General features: G+C 42.6%; 1 protein-coding gene across 1 annotated transcript in view; it reads right to left on the bottom strand.

Annotated features, from left to right (window-relative positions):
- Positions 1-3,796: 3,796 nt before the first annotated feature.
- Positions 3,797-20,723, bottom strand: part of LOC109918805 (growth arrest-specific protein 6-like) — a 29,209-nt gene continuing 12,282 nt past the window's right edge. Inside the window, exons 5-15 of the mRNA XM_048598122.1 lie at positions 20,084-20,206; positions 18,982-19,104; positions 17,094-17,219; positions 15,163-15,284; positions 14,111-14,229; positions 11,790-11,985; positions 11,039-11,200; positions 10,641-10,809; positions 8,569-8,720; positions 6,057-6,288; positions 3,797-4,528 (exon numbers count right to left, since the gene is read on the bottom strand). Coding sequence (XP_048454079.1) covers positions 4,377-4,528; positions 6,057-6,288; positions 8,569-8,720; positions 10,641-10,809; positions 11,039-11,200; positions 11,790-11,985; positions 14,111-14,229; positions 15,163-15,284; positions 17,094-17,219; positions 18,982-19,104; positions 20,084-20,206 — 1,676 coding nt within the window. The 3' untranslated portion in view covers positions 3,797-4,376. The remainder of the gene's footprint in view (positions 4,529-6,056; positions 6,289-8,568; positions 8,721-10,640; positions 10,810-11,038; positions 11,201-11,789; positions 11,986-14,110; positions 14,230-15,162; positions 15,285-17,093; positions 17,220-18,981; positions 19,105-20,083; positions 20,207-20,723) is intronic.

Genomic DNA, 20,723 nt, shown 5'->3' with positions numbered 1-20,723 from the left:
CAACTTCTGTTGTTGTGTCTGATTTACAGCATCCGCAATTCTTTTGGGTTTTACTGGGTAAAAAGGTTCCTAGGTACAAAGTCTTACATTTGTTAAGTTTTAAAAATAAAGAAATAAGTTAAAAAGTTTGTCACTACAGCTCTTCTTAGTGTAAAGCAGAAAAATAAAGAAATAAAGTTAAAAATTAAACATTATAGTACTTGCTTAAGCCATGGGCCTGCAGTCGCTCAGTGCTGGGCTTTCCCCACAAGGGTTCGCTTTCACCCGCTCTGGACTAAATCCTGCCCAGGCTCACCAGCTGTTTCGCCACCAACCACCATCTGGCTAACGCTGGGCCCCAGCTGATGCCATGCTCTGTCCCCGCTGCTGCCTTCACGACCAAGCTCTCTCCAGGAGGTAAGTTTAAAAAAAAGCTGCTAAAATACTAAGAAAAAAGAGAAAAACAGAAATAGACAAGAAAAGAAAAAAGTAGATGGAATGGCCGAGACCCAGGCTCAAGAGCGCAGAAGCTGCCTCCTCCTTTCTGCCCAAGTATTTGGGACGCTGTTGTGCGCTCCCAGCAGTCTCATTGCACCTATCTTGTTATTCAGTTCAAGCCATATGGTCTCATTTAATGATTGTTTATCATGTTCTCCCTCCTCACAGCTGTGAATGTATATTAACCAACTCCCCTTTTTATATCCCCCTCTGTTATCTGAAGACCCTGTAACCAGGAGTGTTGATACCAATTGCTTCCCTCTTTCTACTGTGTCTCATTAATAGCTATATTGTAGTCCCAGATGTTAATCTGTGCTCTCAGCTTCTCGGTCTTATTTCCTAAACTTCTTGTGTTTAGTTTTACAACCAATGACCAAACAACTCCATTTTCTAGCCTCTGTTTCCTCAATCATCTATACCCATTTGCAAACTTTCTGCCCTCCATTTTCAGCTTCACTTCTCTTTGAAGCTATGTTCAGTTTCCTGTCCCTCTGCCAAGCTAATTTAAACCCTCCCTAAAAGTGCTAACAAACTGTCCCGCCATTATCAAACTCCTCCATTGGACTAAGTCCACATGTCCTGTCTGATTTGGTACTGATTGATCAATGAGTTCAGGAATAATTTGATGAACTTAGAGAGAACAAGCAGGAGCTGCATTCAAGGTGACCCTTCTACCCTTACAAACTCTCCACTCTGTTATTCCCCTTTTAAATTGGTCTCGGTTCACCGAACAGAAACACAAAAACAATGTTTCTCCAATGGTGGCCAGCTCCATTATTCAATTCTAGCAAACCTATCCATTCTGCTGGACCTTCCAAATGTTCACTGGAATGTTGCAGTAAACAGGAAGTCGTTCAGCCCTTCAAGTCTGTTCCACTTCTCAGTGTGATCATAACAGATCTTGTACTAAAATATTCCACCGTCCCCTCATACTCCTGTCCAGGAATCGTAGACTCCTTAGAGCATGGAAGCAGGCCATTCTGCCCACCAAGTCCGCACTGACCGTTCAAAGAGATCCCACCCAGACCCAACACACATCCCCCCCGCCCCCGCCACCCCATCCGCACCTATCCCTATAACTGTACATTTCCCGTGGCTAATCCACCTGGCCTACACATTGCTGATCTGATCAATCTCAAGTTAAAATTATTAAGTGATCCCCAGCATCTGTCACCTTCACTGTGAGTGACTTCCACACTCCTGCCACCCTTTCTGTCACGAAATGTTTCCCACTTTCTTCCGTGAATGTCCTGACACTGATTTTACATTTGTGCTCCTTCATCCTAGACTTCACACTCCACCTCCCCCAACACCACCAGTAGAAATGGTTTCTCTAGCCATCGATTTTTGTCTGAATCCTAAAATCTTTGTTCCAGTGAAGAGGAGCCCAGTTTAAGGAATTTCGCCACATAAGCTATCCCTCGGAGGCAACGAACACAGAACTTTCTGTGTTGCTGTCCATCCAAGACAATTAACATTGTTAGATAATGAAACGGATAATGTTTTGCTTTGAAGTTTATTGTGAAATTCTGATTTGAAAAATGGATCCTTTGAAGTAGCTTTGCTTCATCTGGAAGATTCGCGTGTAGACACCCCCAGACACACTCCAAAATGAGTGGGATTCTGAGATGATTTACTGTCCCTATTTACCCTGTTGTTTACATCTGTCAGAGACTGACACCTGCTGACATTTAGCTGTCATTGCACCAACTGGCCATACTGATTTATAATGAGAATGTGCCTTCATTTGATACAGTGCGCCACAAAGGGCATCGTTCCTGTTCTGGTTCTTTGTAAGACATGCCCATTAAGTTCCACTTGCCCTGTCCCTAGCCCTGCAAGTTTCTGCAATTCAAACATTTCCCAATTCCTTTTTGCAAGTTACGATCGAATTTGCTTCCACTGCCCTTTCAATCAGCACACTCCAGATCAGAGCAAGTTGTTGTGTGCAAAGGACATTCTACTCATCAGCCCCTCTGGTTATTTTACCATTTTTCTTATTTGTGCCTCTGTAAACTGACACCCCAGCCAGTGGAAATGGTTGCTCTTTGTTTACACTTATCAAAATACTTCATAAATGTAAATTAAATCACCCCTTAATTTTGTCATCCCTGATACCAATCTAGTGAGAGATCAGAAATTCTGAGACGAGTAATTCATCTCCTGACTGCCCAAAGCCAGTCCACAAGGAACAAGTCGGGAGTATGATGGAATATTCCCTAGATTAGTGCAGCTCCAACAACACTCAAGAAGCTTGACATCATCCACAACCACTTGATTATCGCACCAGCCACCATCCTCAACATTCAGTCCCTCCTCAACTAACACATGGTGTCAGAAACGTGTTCTGTCTACAACATACATTGCGACAACTCATCAAGGTTCCTTAACAGCATTTTGCAGACCCACAACCTCCACCCTATAGGACAAGGGCAGCAGATACAATGGGAAAACCACTGCCTGCAAGTTCCCCTCCAAGCCACACTCGATCCTGACCTGGAACTACATCGTCCTTCTTTCACTGCCACTGGATCAAAATCTTGGGACTCCCGCCCTAACAGCATTGCGGGTGAATTACACCAAATGGACTGCAGTGATTCAAGAAGGCAGCTTACCACCACCTTCTTCAGGGTAATTAGGAACGGAGAACAAAATGTTGGCCTAACCAGTGACACCTACATCCCATGAAGAAAGGTATAAGAAACGGGCCACTGCACCCCCTGCAAGCCAATTGCCAAAGCAGATCCAACCAATAGCAAGGAGGATCCGTCTCATAAAATAAAGACACCATTCGGCCCATCCTGACTGTACTAGTTCTTAATCAAGCATTACGACTTGGTGCCATTCTCTTGTCTTTTCCCCATACCCTTGCGCATTGCTTTTATTCAAATAATTATCCAATACCCCCTTGAATGTTTGAACTGACTTGGCCTCCACCATACCTCCAGGCAGTTCATTCCAGACTCAAACCACTCATTTTGTGAAAATGTATTTTTTTTTAAACATTGCATTTGTTACGTTTGCAGATCACTTTAAATCAATGTCACCTCATTCTTCATCCTTCTATGAGTGCTAAATGACTTGAACCTTTTATTCTAAATGATTTGAACCTTTTATTCTGACCCAATAAGCAATGGGCTACTGCATGGTAATCTACTATGTGGTGTTCCACGAGACAACAATCTAGTGCATTGTGATTATTTATACTGCTGTGAGGTGATTTACAACATTATGATCCACTAGATCTGGATCTACTCTGTAGTGATCAGTAGGTTCAGCAAAATAATGTTTTCCCGTTGCACTGATGAAATCACACAACTTTAAGCAGACAAAACTATTTTATAAACTTTGCACTTCGAGTATCTGAGTCTTAGAAACAAAGTATCATGGCTTTTTTTGGTTAGCTGTCTTCAGTGTGTGGAGTATTTGGCCAAGTTTTGAAATGCCAGTGTCCACAGACATACAGTTTGACTGTAACAAAGTAAATGTACTTTATGTATTTTATACAAGCCACATTTGAAAAGCATTAGTACACGATTCTGTGATCAGCTTATTGGGTACATTAGGATAAGCATCTAAAAACCCTGCTGTTCATTGCCAGGGTTGATCTGTTCCTGTCTAATCCCAATTCACTGAGTTGCTTTTATCTGGTTTATAACTAATTACGATTGCAAAATTGTATTATAGCCACTGTCATCATTACAAAACAACCTGTCACACATTTTGTCTGGCAATGTCTCATGAGCCTTTGCTACTGAACAACCTTCACTTTCTTCCACTCCATAGAGGAAGAGAACCTTCACTTTTAAAGCTACAAGCGAATCAGTCACATCAGTTCTCAGAACGAACAGGAAACAGCTTTGGTGTAGCATGCAGGCTGGAGGTTGAGTACCATTTTGCTAATCTCTTTCATCCATTGGAGGGCAGGAGTGTGACCTTATGTCATTGTGTTTGTAAAGAGCTTCATCCATATCTATGTGGTGGTTATTGATGCGAACTTCCATACAGCCACTGTAGAAGGCTGTCACTGGGAGAGATGTTGTTGGGACATCTGCAAACAAGAAATTGTAAAACATTAGACAGTAGCAATGGCAAATCTGACACTTTTATTATATCTTTGTATCAGAGGAAATTCCAGATACTCCAGGATTAAGTAACACCAGCAAGTTGAATTCACCCAATGAGCAGTGTTGGGTCTTATGTATATTCCTTGACTTTTACACAAAGTGCGAGTGTGTCAAGAAATGACAGGCCCTTTCCTCACTGTTAATGACAATGAGCAGTCTGGTTGTGTCACAGGCAGGTAAGCCCTCACCCAAACAATGACATGTCGTCTCTTGCATCTATAAACAGCCAAGACCCACAAATGAGTTTTGATTTGTGTGTTTGAATGTCACCCAAAGTAAACACCAAGTGTAGTCCTCATGTCTGTTAAATGTCAAAGAAGGAGTGAGGTGATTCGAGTATGCCGTGCCCTGGGTGGTGAGTTGAGAGAGAGAGAAATCAGAGACATTGGAAATGCAGACATGGGAGTTGTGGGCAGCACTCCCTAAAAGTGGCCATACAAGTAGATAGGGTGGTAAAGCAGGTGTATGGCATGCTTACATTTATTAGTCAGTGAATTATGGTCAAAAGTCAGGACGTCACGTTGCAGCTTTTAGTTAGGCAACACTTAGAGTATGGTGTTCAATTCTGGTCATCACAGTACAGGAAGACAGTGCAGAACAGGTTTACAGGATGCTGTTTGGATTCGAGGGTTTGAGCTATAAGGAAAGGCTAGAAAAACTCGGATTGTTTTCCCTTGAACGGCGCAGGCTGAAGGGAGATTTGATAGAAGTCTATAAAATTATGAGATGCATAGATAGGGTTGACGGTCAGTATCTTTTTCCCAGAGTTGAAATGTCTAATGCTAGAGGGCATGCATTTAAGGTGAGAGGGAAAATGTTCAAAAGAGACATGAGGGGCAAGTTTTTTTTTACACAGAGAGCGGTAGGAGTCTGGAACACGCTGCCAGGGGTGGTGGTGGAGGCAGATACAATAAGGGGCTTTTAAGGGACTTTTAGATAAGCACATGAATATGGAAGGAATGGAGGGATATGGACCAAGGGCAGGCAGAAGGGATTAGTTTCACTTGGTTAACATTTGTTGGGCACAACATCGTGGGCCGAAGGACCCACTCCCGTGCTGTACAGTTCTATGTTCGAAATAGTTGTCACCATACAACTCACTGAATTCAATCTGGTGCCAGGATGGGTGAGCGTTTAGGTGAGCTAGGGTGGATGGAGGGCTCATGTAAACATCAGCAAGTAACAATTTTCCAATAAAATGCCAAGAGAGAAAGTGTGGCACTTGGAGAAATCCTGAATAATACAATATTTCCACGGGATAACTAGCCAACTCCCAACATTGTTCACACAGCTGACCAAGAAATAGCACCACATCGTGGCAGAAGGTTCACAATTACAGTGTGACAGGCAAAACGTTGATATGGAATGCAACAAAGAAGATCATGAAACAGGAAATGAAGGTGATGTGGATAAGGATGTGAACATGCTACAGGTATTCATCATTGCTTTTACCTGGAACTCCACCCAAGTAGGTCAGTCCTGAGCCTTGCATATACTGGTCCAGTTTAGAGAGACGTTCTGCCAGCTCTGACCTTTCCAATGGGCTCTCACCAACCACTCCAGAAGATTCTAGGATGATACGGCTTCTTGTTACAATGAGCTGTACGGGCCATTTGTCTCCGGTACAAAGCGCCAGTCCTTCCAGTTTGTAAACAATCACATTCTCGATAACTAGGATGATGTCCTAACAAAACACAAGTTGCACTTCTGTATCAGTTTAACACAGTAAATTAACAAGGTGCTTTACAGGAGCATTATCAAACATTACCAGAAGATATAATGGTAAAATGCCCCTCCCATAGTTCTGCATTGAATAGTCACCCGAGATTCTGTGCTCAGATCCTGGAGACGTTCTAGTACAACTACTTGAGACTGATGTCAAACTGACATTGACACCCAGGATTGTGCTGAGTTGATAGTACGGAAGTGCTTTTGTTGTGAATTTCTTACATGATTTACTATGAGCTTCATTATTCAAACATCCAATTTTTGAACTTATTCCTGCTTTTCATTCCTGATGATTCTGATGCTCATCAAACTGCAGGTCCTATTCTAATAAAGAAAGGATGGATAGACTAGGAGGTTGAGAGGTGACCTCATGGAGGTTTATAAAATCATAAGGGGTATATATAGGGTTAATGGTCAGTGTCTTTTCCCTAGGGTGGGGGATTTTAATCTAGGAGGCATATTTTTTAAGGTGAGAGGAGAGAGCTTTAAAAAAGACATGAAGGGTAAAGGGTGGTTCACGCGTGGAACGAACTTCCTGAAGAAGTAGTGGATACAGGCACAGTTACAACATTTACAAGACACTTAGATAAGTACATGAATAGGAAACGTTTAGAGGGATATGGGCCAGGAGCAGGCAGGTGGGACTAGTTTAGTTTGGGATTATGTTTGGCATGGACTGGTTGGACTAAAGGGTCTGTTTCCTGCCGTTTAACTCTGCAACTCATTCACATTTTGGATGAGTTAAACGTGCATCAGGCGCTGTCAGGTCAGAACAGTATTATAAATTAACTTTTCAGATAACACACATAGTTTAGCAGCACAGTCAACAGTAGTATTTCCTGACAGAGGGGCTCTGTCTCTGTCTGCTTCTCACTGCCTGTCCCCTCCAAATTCCTCTTCAATGACAATGGAAATACTGAACTTTGCAAAGCTGGGCAACATTGAACAATACCATCTAGCATCCCTTGGAACTGTTCCATATATGTTTCCAGTCAGATTGCAGGCTTGAACGGCCCAGAAAGTGGATACAAATAGTGCGTTTCACCACAAAGAACACTAGCTGCTTAGATGCAATCACAGAAGCTACAACACGTTCAGAGAGAGGTCATATGACCAGACATGTGGGTGTTAAATCTGTTGGTTTTGAACACAATAGCCACAGAATGGTGTGATTACTTGGAAATACTTGCATAGCTCAAAGCTGTTAATAATCTGTGCTTCATAAGTTTTATTTTTAAATAAGATACTTATTTATTGGTTAATGCAAGGAAACAGGGTGACTTGTTCCTGACACTGAACTATGTACACAGCCTAGGAGCAAATTAGTGCAGATGCTGGAATTTGCACTGAAAACAAAAACATGCTGAAATCACAGCGGGTCAGGCAGCATCCATGGAGAGAAAGTAAGCTAATGTTTCAAATCCAGATGACTGTGTGTGCGTGTGAGAGAGTGTGTGAGAGTGTGTGAGAGAGTGTGAGAGTGTGTGAGAGAGTGTGAGAGAGTGTGAGAGAATGTGAGTGTGTGTGTGAGAGAGTGTGAGAGAGTATGTATTGATATAATCACTCGCTTTAAATTCAAACATTGTGGTGGACAGTGGAGGAGTAGGATTTGGAATCAGTCACCCCTCCTGACTGGGTCAGAATAGCAGCATGGGTTAAATGCAGAGTTAGAAAGTCCGCTACACTGTCCCCCACCGTTCTTTAACACAATCTCAGCAAACCTCCTCTTACCAGAGTGAATCTCTCTTTATCCAAACAAACAGCGTGGTAGCTTGGGTCTGGAAATTACAATGTCAACAAGGAGTATGTTTGATCTATGCACGGCCCAAACAGTTTGAACACAGGAGCAGACCGACAGAAGGAACAGTGGACACTTCCCCAGTTACTCCCGTAAGAAATAGTCATAGTCAGATGGCTTTTCACGCTATTGAGGCCCCTCTCTCACCTCTTCCTGTGCAACTTTTCACCCCTGAAGCCCTTTGACCTTTCCCATACCACAGTCCTTGACTGCTGGCTATCATTCATGTTTCAGGAAGGGACGTGTCTTCCCACATTGTGGAGCTTGACCCGGCAAGAATCTGTCACTGAGTCGGGAGCTGGTCTGCAAACGCCTTCATCCCCAATTTTATGAAACAATGAGCAGAAGCCCATTCTTTAGAAGCGTTACCCACAAGGTGAGAAGATCACTGTTCTCTGACATCCATGTCCAATTCCATTATTTCATCGCATTCATTACCTGTGTATCTGCATCCAAATCCGTAATGGCCAGGGAAAGTGAGACGTTGCTGCCACTGACAATAGCAAACAAGACTCCAGTGTCTAATGAGGGCCGGATTGAAAGGTCCACATTTATCGCCCAGCTCCCATCGTCTTTGCTCGGTTTTGTCGCTGAGTTTAGAAAAACAAAGTCTTTTTGTTTAGTCAAACTCGCCCAGCACAGGTTGAAGAACCCTTTTCTAAAGGGGACTTACAAAGTGCACAGTCAATAAAAAACTTACCAGCTGGAGTAGGTTATTTGGTCCTTCAAGCCTGCTACACCATTCATTAAAGGTCTGATCGTGGTCACAGCTCCACTTCCTGTCTGATACCCATAACCCCTGGCATGCTTGTTTACTTCATTACAGTGAATAAATCAGGACCAGTCAGTTTTAACAATAACGGAGCTCAGTTGGTCTGTGACCAGGGATGCAGATTTTAAATTTTACGGAAACTGAGGGGGTAAGATAAGGAAAATATTTTATACTGCAAGTTGGCAAGATATGGAATGCATTGCCTCATGATGGGCTGATAGGCCTCTTGCGTTGTGTGATTCTATCACTCTGCAACAATTCCTTCTTTCGTTAAGTAAGATTCCACACAGTACGTTATCCGTTCCACATGAGCCGATTGCACTGCCCTAATCAGGATTGTTATAACGTGTTTTATTCAGCACAGCTCTGCTTCAACATCATGGACATAATGGGACTGGATTTGCTCTTGGTGTTGGCATTCCCACTTAAGCTTTGTCTCGTGTCAATTCTGAGGTCGTGTCATGTAACCCAATCAGCATAATTTTGGAATGGAGGGGTTGTGGTAATGCCATTGGACCAGTGATCCAGAGATCCAAACTACAATCCTGGGCTCACAGGTCTGAATCCCACCATAGAAAATGGTGAAATTTTAATTCAACTAAAAGTTTGGAAATAAAAAAGCTAGTGTAGTGACAACCATTTAATCACTGTCAATTGTAGAAAATACCCATTTGATTCACTAGTGCCTTTCATGGAAGGAAAACTACCATCCTTACCATCTGGCCTACATGTGACTCCAGACCCACAGCAATGTGGTTGATTTTTAACTGACCTCTGAACAGGCCTTTCAAGTGATTCCGTTAGGAATGGGCAATAATGCTGGCCCAGGAAGTGACACCCATATTCCACAAATTAGTAAAAGAATTACAGATACAGAATTTAGGATTGAACAGTGTTTCTACTTAAAACAGTAGAATGTGGTGAGAAAGGTCCTATAGAACCCAACCACAGCCTTCACTTTGGTTGTAATGGGGAAGATCTGATTTGCTTAAAGTTGAATCATTTAAAGTTGCACTTTTCTGGAATACCAGAAAAACATTTAGCAAAAAATTAGTGTGTGAATACATATACATTTTTTAAAACATCAACCTCTATTTGGGAGATCCAAAAACCATCAGCCAGTTGGACGTGTAAATGAAATCCCAAAAGTTCAGGGTGATAATACATAGTAAGTTGTACTGTGTCTGAAAGTTCTGCACAGATAGTCTGCCTGATTGGTCTGATAAGTGATGGGGTGGTCTGAGTATTCAGTGCTGGATCTCAATGCTGCTCATTACCAGTCTGGAGCAGGTAACTAGCAGCAAACATGATGATTAAACTGTGCTGTAAAGGCAGCATCTTAGAAGATGTTGATTGTCATTGGGGTTGGAGAGATCAGGTAAGTGCATGGAAAGAGCCCAAAAAAAAGAGTAAGCCTAATGACACAGAGCAACTCACAGATCAAAACCATTCCAGTTCATAATTGAGCCGAAACAAAAATACAAATTAATTTATGGATATTAAGACATTCTTCACTCTGAATCAAGGGCTATTTTAGCTCATACAAATGAACTTCATAGGTAATTTTCTTCAAGAGGCTGATAGTGATGCGTTAACACCAGGCCTCAGGCATCAGGAGTACACAAGGCTTCTGTCATCAAAGTTGAAAAAAGGGAAGCTTTTTCATAAATGACATGAAGGTAGCCAGTCAATGACAGAGCTCCAGTCTGGTGAAATATGAACAAAATGGTCCACTTACCGTATTTGATGTCAAAAGTGGCAAAGCCATATCCAGGAAAGTAGGACCCCCTCTCAACATCAGAGAAACATTGCAACCTTTCATCGTGTTTGATAGTCTCACTTGTTATCGTGTCTTCCCCATTCATCCAGTTCCATCCACGCATGCAGGCATCCAATCGGGGATTAATCTGCACAAGGACCAATCAGAACATGAGGTCATCCGGTAATTGAGAATCACAGTTGTGGAATGTCCCCAACAGGGAACTTAGAGGAAAAGGAATCATTTCAGAGGAAGCTCATCTAATTGAAATGAGAGAAACAAGGCTGCTGTAGGATGCGAGTGTCTCAACATACTCTGTAAGCAATCCTGAAACTTAGCCTGATCATTGGAAAGCAGCGCATAATTAAGTCAATTACCGTTTTAACAAGCTGCCTGTCATTAAGTAGGCCTCCAACAGCAATGTCTATCTGAAATGATCTTTGTGTCTTCTGGAATAGGCTTGTGGGGATGTTAATATGCATCACCGCCTCTCGGGCAACTTTCACAATCAAGCTGTTCCTGGACTCTTCAACAGAAATCTGAAACGGAAATATATTTTGCACCTTCAGAAACAGCAAAGTGAAACCTGGCCCACTAATGGAAACAGTCAATGCAATGTGTAAGATGCCACACTGAAAAGGCAGGGCCTGTACAACTTTGAAAGCCGTGAGCACACTCCTCTCATGTGCATCAGCACTGAAGGGATTGTAATTACTTTGTTTTAATTGGCACCTCATTAACCACTGCTCCCAATAAACTGGCAAAAATTATATCCCTGAAATACTGGGAGATTACTCTATTATTATGATCTCTGTGATGCACAAGCAGTGAATTGAGGGTGTGAGAGAGAAGGCTCTCTGCCGGTAAGTTTATTTAAGACAAACTTGCATTATTATTTAAGTGATCTATGCTGTTATGCTTTAAATAAAGTATAATAGTGATGTGTACACCCTGCGTTACATTTCTATTACTTAATGTGTGTTTTTAGATTGATTATGTGGATCTCTTGGTCCCACAGGTGCCTGTTAATAAAAAGTTTGCTGTAATAACAAAAGTAGCTAAACCCCAAAGTCCTGCAAACGCTCCTTAAAAAGGTAGAAGAGGAGTGGTAGGCAAGTGTGAACGTACTGTGTGCCAATTGCCATTGTTCAGGAGTGGACCTCCAGTGGTGACTCCAGCTGTGGCTTCGTTGCTGTTACTGTACTGAACCTGCAGCTTCCCATTATGTAGTCCCAGCATGATCCAGGTGCTGTTTTGCTGATGTCCAGCTTGGAATATTGTACCTTCCGTATCAAATGTTCGAAAATCGAATTCTACAGAGAAGCTGCCCATTAAAAAAAAAAACAACCAACCAGTCATTGCACAGATTACCGAGGAACACTCTTACAACAAGTGTCATCAATCCTGACTGGATGCTAGCCTGGGTGTGTGCACCACACGACCATCCAATGATCTCACACCCGCCACTGAACACATGGTATGTCATGAACCCCTGCAGGCAATGCAAAACCAACAGACTTTCCCAGTTAATCTTCACGAAGTTAAACAGTCCTCACCACCAGCCACTCCCCATATGTTTAACTCGTAAAACAATTTGGATTTATATTGTGCCTTTAGGCAAATAAAGCATCTCGAGGAATTTCACAGGATTGTTAACAGTCAGCCACAGATATTTGTGCATATATGGAGAAATTAGGGTAGATGACTAGGTGACCAACACTTGTTCAAAGGGGCAGATTTTAAGAAGCGAGTTAAAAGGGGAGAGAAATACAAATTATACAATACAATACAATGCAGCATGGGAAAAGATCCTTTAGCCCACCAAGTCTGCACCGATTCTAATTCTTTAGACCCACTACTTGTTGTGCAGTTTCTATCATCTGTTCACTTCCTGTCCATGTGTCTCTCAAGATACATCTTAAACACTGCCAACACCTCCATTGGCACCTGCCACCCTTTGTGTGAAAAATTTTCCCCTGTGCTTCTCCCCAAACTTTCCCACTCTCACCTTGAACTTGTAGTTGTCCTTGGCAAAAGCCTCTGACTATCCGCCCTGTCTATGTCCTCCCAGAATTTGGCAAGAGACTTTAAGTGAGACAATTTCTGCATTAGGCACTAGGCAGCTGATGACATGGCCACCAGTTATGGAGCTTAGAATTGAGGCGGTTTGGAAGGTTGGAACTCAATGAGGACAGAGATCACAGGGGGTTGTGAGGAGGGAAGGAGGTGACCCTAGAGAGATTTGAAAATAAGAACAGAAATTCTACAATTCAGCTGTTGGCAGAACGAAACCATGGCCGGGGGGGAAGGGGAATAGGACTGTGTGAGAGTTATAGCACACAGGCAGCAGAGTTTTGGATAGGGACAATTTTACTGCTTCAAACTCAACACTGAGATCGACTGACATTCGCTCAGTCACAGTCTCCAGATCAATGGAACAGATTAGCCGGGATCTCAATGAATAAAGGAACAGGTTGGAGGGGTTCAATGATCTTCCTCTATTCCTGTGTTCAAAGCTTTCATTGTTTTGCTACTTCTAGACAACATTAATGATTTGAAAGGCCAAAGGCCTAAGCACTGTCAAATATTCTGGAGTCCTGCCCAGTGGGACGAAAGACTGATAATCATGTGCAACTGGGGCTCTGTAAGAGCTTGCACAATATTTAGCCATTAGTGAGCTCTGGACACAGTCCCATCTTGGCTGAGTGAGATGGCAATATTCTCACAGGCTGTGCCAGGAGGGCCCCACACAGGGATTCAAACCAAAAACTTAGGACAAGTATTGTTTCATAAGACATTTGAAAGGATTGATTCAACAAGTTTCAATTTTGAATAAGGAAGCAATTTACGTCCATGGTTAGCTTTGTTAGTTATTTGTACGTTTTGTTCAAACTTTATACAACCCGCTCTCATCGAATTGAAACAAAATTCACTCAACTTTAAAAGATGAAAGTTTCAGGGTGAAGGAGCGTGCTTCCTAATAAAAAGAATGAAAGAACTTACCTTTATATAGCACCTTCCTGACATCACAAGATCCCAAAGTTTTCTGCAGCCAATAAAGCATTTACTATACTTTCCAACAAAGACAAATTCTAGTATCAACTGTGCGCAGTTTCACAATTCTCCCACTCAAAGACACAGTAAGAACATGAGACCATTCAGCCCCTCAAATCTGTTCTGCTGCTCAAACTGATGGTAACTCGGCTGGATCTCAGCTTCATATCTCCACCTGGGTGCCATTTCCATTAATCACTTCACCCAATAGCAATTTTAGAATTGACCCTGGTCAAAACAGATTCTTGTGGCAGACAGTTGCAGATTTCCACTGCCCACTGTGTGTGTAGAAATGCTTCCTGACCTCACCCCCTGAACATCCTGGCTCTGATTGTAAAATCCTGTGCTCTGGACTCACCCAACAGTAAAATCCTGCAGTGGTGACAGTGCCTCACCTCGTTTGCTGCTTTCTTTTGAAGTTAAAACGCATCACAGGTGTCCCTTTGAAAAATCTTCCCAGGTACAAGGAGCCTTCATTTTTCCAAGTGTTCAATGAAGCACACGGCATAATAAACTGAAACAAAGAGACACCGAGCTGGTCAGAGACAGAAGGAACTGCCGATGTTGGAATCTGAGATAACAAGGTGTGGAGCTGGATGAACACAGCAGGCCAGGCAGCATCAGAGGAGCAGGAAAGCTGAAGTTTCGGGTCTGGACCCTTCTTCAGAAATCTCCTGCTTTTGAGAAAAATGTCTTACAGCAAATTTTACAATGTAGCAAATGTTTAAAGACACTTGTTTTTGTCAAAATGTCTCAATGGAGACCTTTCTACAAGACCAACAACTCACTTCTGTTTCCTGTTGGATAAATATTAATAATCAGTCGCCAAAAGTGTATGCCCTTCAAAGGCTTCACAATCATAGCGGCCCAGATGAACACCCCCACAACTCCTACATTCTTGCGACCATCCAAAACACCTGACTACACTATTGAGTTTCTTGAGTGCTGCTGGAGCTGTGCTCCTCATCCAGGCAAGTGGCAAGTATTCCTCCACATTCCTCACTTATGCCTTGCCAATAGTGGACAGGCTTTAAGGAAAAAATAATGTGTTACTTGCCACAGAATTCCCAGCATCTGACCTGCTCATGTAGCCACAGTTGGGCTCATCCAGTTCAGTTTCTGGTCAATGGTTAACACCGAGGATTTTACTGGTTGGAGATTCAGGGATGGTAACACCATTGAATATCAAGAGAAGGTGATTAAATTTTATTCGAAATGCTTAGCATTTGTGTGGTGTGAACATTGTCAGCTCAAATATGGAACTTGTCCAGGTCTTGCTGCATGATAAGCAAGAACTGCTTCAGCATCTGACGAATTGTGAATGGAAGTAGACAATTGCTAAAATGCACTCATTAAATCGCCACAAAATAAATCAATCAGGTGGGGTCAGGTTGTCTTATATCCCCATGGTTCCACCAAGGAGACGAAGTACAAACAAGGGTCTTACTGTACAAGTCCGCAAGTCTGGTGCCAACTTTAGGTCTTGCTTTCCATCGCAAAAACAAGCATATCCACCACGGGTATTGACACAATCTCCAGCACAGATATCCTCTTCACATTCATCTACATCTGAGTGACAGAACAAAGATTCAATATTATTACACATCTCCTTGACTTGTTACATTTTACAAAAAGACTTATACCCCTGTAGCACCTTTCACTGCCTCAGCATGTCTTACAGCTAATAAAGTGTTGTCACTGCTGTACTCTAGGAAGCGTAGCAATGAATATTTCCATGGAAAAAGCAATGACATAAACAATGAGATAATCCAGCTTTTGTGAGGGAGCGCACCTGCCCATGATAATGCCTTGGGATCCTTTATGTCTGCAGGAAAAGGTACATCATTGGTTTAACACTTCCTCTGAAAGACGACACTTCTAAGAGTACAACACTCCCTCAGTACTGTACAAGGGGCGTGACTGCCCTAAGAAATTCCAGGAGTGATATCCTGGGACTGGGAGGATTGGGCTCCAATAACTATCCCTTGTACTAAGTATGACTCTCCATCCAGTGGAGAATTTTCCCACTGATCTATTGGTTCACAGGTACTTACTGAACCAGGGTGCATCGTCTAGTGTGATGGCAACCAAGCAGTAGATGCTAAGCAAAGACTGTGCTTAGATTGTTGATAATTGCCCACAGTACCTCATGGAACCCTGGTCTTAGGCCGTGATGTGGAGGTCCCGGTGTTGGACTGAAGTGGATAAAGTCACACAACACCAGGTTATAGCCCAACAGGTTCATCTGCAATCATTTAAGGAGCAGTGCTTCAAAAGCTTGTGATTTCAAATAAACCTGTTGGACTATAACCTGGTGTCATGTGCGACTTCTGACTTAGTTTTGGGATGTTAGATATGTATTTAATCGGGCCCACTTTGCAGCGTGTAGTGTCATACGCCTTAATAGACCGTGGCCTCAGTGGCACTTTTTTACACAAGAAGATAAGAAATTTGGAACCTGAATTGTTGTTGGGACTAAGATAAATTAACATTTTGTTAAACAATGGCACTACAAATTATCGATCAAAGATCAGAAGGTGACATGGGTCGGGCGGGGCACAGGCTCGAGGGGGCAAAATGGCCTACTCATGCTCCCAATTTGCATGTTCATCTCAGCTACGGTCAAACCGGACACCAGAACAAGCTTCAGGGGCTGAACGATCTCCTCCTATTCCTATATTTTGCAGCTTGTGCTCAATGATGGGAGCCTAATCAGGGTGTTAACTACCAGAACTTCTAACGATTGCAACCCCTCTGCGCAATTAAACTGTCTAACAAACCCAGCAGTAGCTGACAAAATAATTACATTCTGCTTCCCTCCAGCAGGTTCATTTCAGAGCGATTTCTTGGCAAACCCAGACAAGAAGCTCACATCAGTGTTTCCTGAACAAAAATTCACCGACTGGTGTGTTAGTATTCCCCAATGTTCAATACCTTCAAAAATCCAATGTGAAAATTACCTCTGGATTGCTTCCATCCGGAATTCTCGCCTCTTGAGCTTTCCAATTTTAATCGCTCCATCACAGCCTAGTCTCCAAGCTACAGAATTCCTCCCTAAACCTCTAAGTGAACATCCCTCAAGATGCTCCTTAAAATCTAACTTTCTGACCAAGTTTTTGGTCACCTGTTCTAACGTGTCCGTATGCAGATTGATGTCAAACCTTGTTTGATAACCACTCCTGTGAAGCTCTTTGGGGTTAGTTTTTAATTACACAGATGGCAATATACAAATGCAAGTTGATTTTGCTGTTGAAATCTGACATTTTAATCTCTGCAGTGGAAGATATGGCCAAATTGGTATCAGTAAGGATCTCCCAGCTGAAAGGATGATTAGTTAGTAGTTTTCTCACTCCAGCATAGAGTTTGGGAAGCATTTACCTTCACAAGACTTTGTCGAAAAGTCATATTTGTATCCAGGGTCACATGTGCACTTGTAAGAACCCAGTGCGTTTTCACAAGCTGCCGATCCACAAATCTCCGAATCCAACGCGCATTCATCAATGTCTGGAGGTTTAAATTATTTTTATTTGATTTGCAACTTATAAAGAAGATATCAACTTAACTGATCCATTTAACTAAACACGTGGAGCAGCTAAACCAAAAAAAAAATGGCTGGAATAAAATATATTCTGATCACCTTTCCTAACATCTCATTACTCAATATCCTACAGGCACTGCACACTCATGACAGAAAACTTCTGTAACTGCTTCACATTTATACACATCTCCCAAACCTACGACTACTATTATCTAGAAAGACAAAGGCAGCCCATCATCCAGCTACAGGTTCCCCACCAAGATACGCATAAGCCTGATCTCAAATACATTGCTACTCCCTCATCATCACTGGATTGAATTCATAGACTCATACAGCACAGAAATAGACCCTTCGGTCTAACCAGTCCATGTCAATCATGATCCCAAACTAAATAGTTTCACCTGCTTGGGCTTGGCCCATATCCCTCCAAACATTTCTTATTCATGTATTTATCTAAACTTATTTTAAATGTTGTAACTGTACCCACATCCACCACTTCCTCTGGCAGTTCATTCCACACAAAGACCAACACTCTGTGTAAAAATCGCCCCCGTGTCTTTTTTAAATTTCTCTCCTCTCACCTTTGAACTATGCCCCCTAGTCTAGAAATTCCCCACCCTACGGAAAAGACACCAACCATGCACCTTATCTATGCCCCTCATGATTTAACAACCTCTATAAGGTCACTTCCCAAGGTCCTACACTCCAGTGAAAAAGTCCCAGCCTTACCAGCCTCATCTTATAACTCAAACCCTCCATTCCTGGCAACATTCTGGCAAATCTCTTCTGAACCCTCTCCAGCTTAATAATATCCTTCATATGACAGGGAGACCAGAACAGGACACAGTATTCCAGAAGAGGCCTCACCAATGTCCTGTACAACAATCCTGGAACACGATCATTCTTTTGTTAAATCCTTAAAGAACTGGGGCAAAACCGGCATTTATTTTCCATCCTTAATCATCTCGGAGGTGGTGGTGAGCTGTCTTCTTGACCCACTGTAATCCTATTGGTGAAGGACATCCACAATGCTGATAGGGATGGAGTTCCAGAAATGTGGCCCAACAACAGGAAAGGAGTAGTGATATGTCAGGATGGTGTGTGGCTTGGAAAGGAACTTGCCAGTGATGGTGTTCCCATGCACCTGCTGCCCTTGTCCTTCTAAGCGATGCAGGTCATGGATTTTGAAAAGTGTTGTCAAAGAAGACTTGGCAAGTTGCTACAGCGCACCTTATAGATAGTACACACTGCTGGCACTGAGTGTCAGTGAAGGAGGTGGTGGGGTGGGGGGGGAGCAAATGTTGATGGTGATGGATAGGGTACCAATACAACAGATTGTTTTGTCCCAGTGTCAAGCTTGAAATGTTCTCAAAATAAATGATCCTCCAGTCAAATGGAAAACACTGCAAAAGCACTGCATGTGTATCTTCACCTCACAGACAGCAGTGGGTCAATATGCAGCTCAACACCACCAACTCAAGCCCATTTAGCAAATAGTGGTGAATGCCAGTCCCATTTACATCCTAGTATCAAACAATAGAATCGCAGGCCCATCCCACCAGTGATTTGTCTTTCCCTATCCTGGGCCCATTGTCCATTTTTCCCATCTGTAAAGGTCAGTCAAAGGGAGCCTACAGGTGTGAACAGCTGAAGTCCTAAAGTGATCAGGGTGGCCCTCTCCCTCGGAGTACAAACCCACAGGACATTTTCCCAAGGTGTCACCCTCACCTTCACAATGTCGACGGTCCTGCTTCATGTTGAATCCTTTCTTGCACACGCACTCATAACTCCCCTCCGTGTTTGAGCAGATATGCTCACAGCCACCATTGTTTATTTCACACTCAATAATATCTGGAATGCAGACAGTCACAACGTTAGCAACAGAACCAATCACAGTATCAGTTAACTCAGCCAATCACAGAGTTGACAGGTTGATCAGTGAAGGTCAGTTGCTCAGTTGTACAGTGTGTGAGTAACAGATGGAATGGAGAAATGGGCTGAATGGCCTCCTCAAGATTCCCGTGAATATTATCTTACTGCTCTTTTGTTCAAAGGCTTAAATGTTACCGCAGGTTGAAATGAACCTTGCCCAAACAATGTTCTTAATAAATTTAAAGACGCAAAGTACAAAAGGAAGCCATCATTGGCTCATCATTCATATGTTGGCTCTTTGAAATGAGTCCCACTTTCCCGCTCTCTCCATAAGGCAGAGGACAAAGAGGGCAGTACAGTTCAATAATAAATTTCCAGTCCTCTCTAGGAACATCAGATCAAAAGAACCAGGAGCAGGAGTAGGTAATTCTCTCCACAGATACTGCCAGACTTGCTGAAGTTTTGTGGAAATTTCTGTTTTGGTTTATGATTTCCAGCAGTTCTTTTGGTTTTTTTTTTAGGTAACTTAAACCTGTTCTGTCATTTGATATGATCATGGCTGATCTCATCTCAGTCTGACCTCCTCTTTCCTGCCTATAACCTTTAACTCATTACTGATTAAAAATCTGTCTCCTTCTTCAAGTTATTCACTGTCCCAACATTCACCGCACTCTGGGAGAGGGAATTCCACAGATTTGCGACCCTTAAAGAGAAATAATTCCCCCTTATCTCTGTTTTAAATGCCACCATTAGCCTAAAAGTTGGATCTCTCATTCTCAATTGTCCCACAAGGGGGAAACCTCCAGTCTGTTTACTTTATCAATCCCCTTTTAGCATCTTACACAACTCAAATAGATTTCCTCTCATTCTTCTAAACTCGAGTGAGTATAGGTGTAAACTGCTCAATTTCTCCTCATAAGGTAAACCCTTTAATCTCTGGATGAAACACATAATGTACCTTCATGACAGAAAGCGCCCTCCCAGCCTGGTTTACAAATGCATTTGAAAGTTCCCTTCTGATCCTCACATCGGTCATAACCCACAGGATTGCAAGGCAGAGGGGAGCACTGATCTGGGATATCTGGAAACCAAGCAAAGAGAGAGAAATTATTATAGTATTGGAATGCTATCAGTAGGATTTTGAGAGTCCTGGTACAATGACACATTCACCACATGTTTACAATCAAAGCAAAGTCAACTAAGTTAGCCTTATGTTAGACATTGTTCTCATGGGGCTTCTGGGATAAATTTCCAGTGAACACGGGATACAGCGCAAAATGTGAGAACAAATGACCCACAAAGTTAAAAGTAAGACAAAACACGAAGGTCAGATGCCAACAGGAACACTTACGCTCACCATAATCTAGCAGACTGCATATTGTCCATCCCTGATCATTACAGACAGCAATTACCAGGACTCAAAACATATAACAAATTATGAATTGTCAGATCATAACACAGCCTGAAATTTCCAGTGAAGGGCTAAGGCAGTGCTGCACTGTGAGAAAGTCAGTGCTGAGGGGACGCTGCGCTGTCAGAGGGTCAGTGCTCAGGGAGCGCTGCGCTGTCAGAGGGTCAGTACTGAGGGAGCGCTGCGC

Source organism: Rhincodon typus, chromosome 6 (assembly GCF_021869965.1).
Source record: "Rhincodon typus isolate 14 chromosome 6, sRhiTyp1.1, whole genome shotgun sequence".
Taxonomy (NCBI): domain Eukaryota; kingdom Metazoa; phylum Chordata; class Chondrichthyes; order Orectolobiformes; family Rhincodontidae; genus Rhincodon; species Rhincodon typus.
The sequence above is the reverse complement of the archived record's forward strand: the minus strand, read 5'-3'. Positions and strand labels throughout refer to the sequence as shown.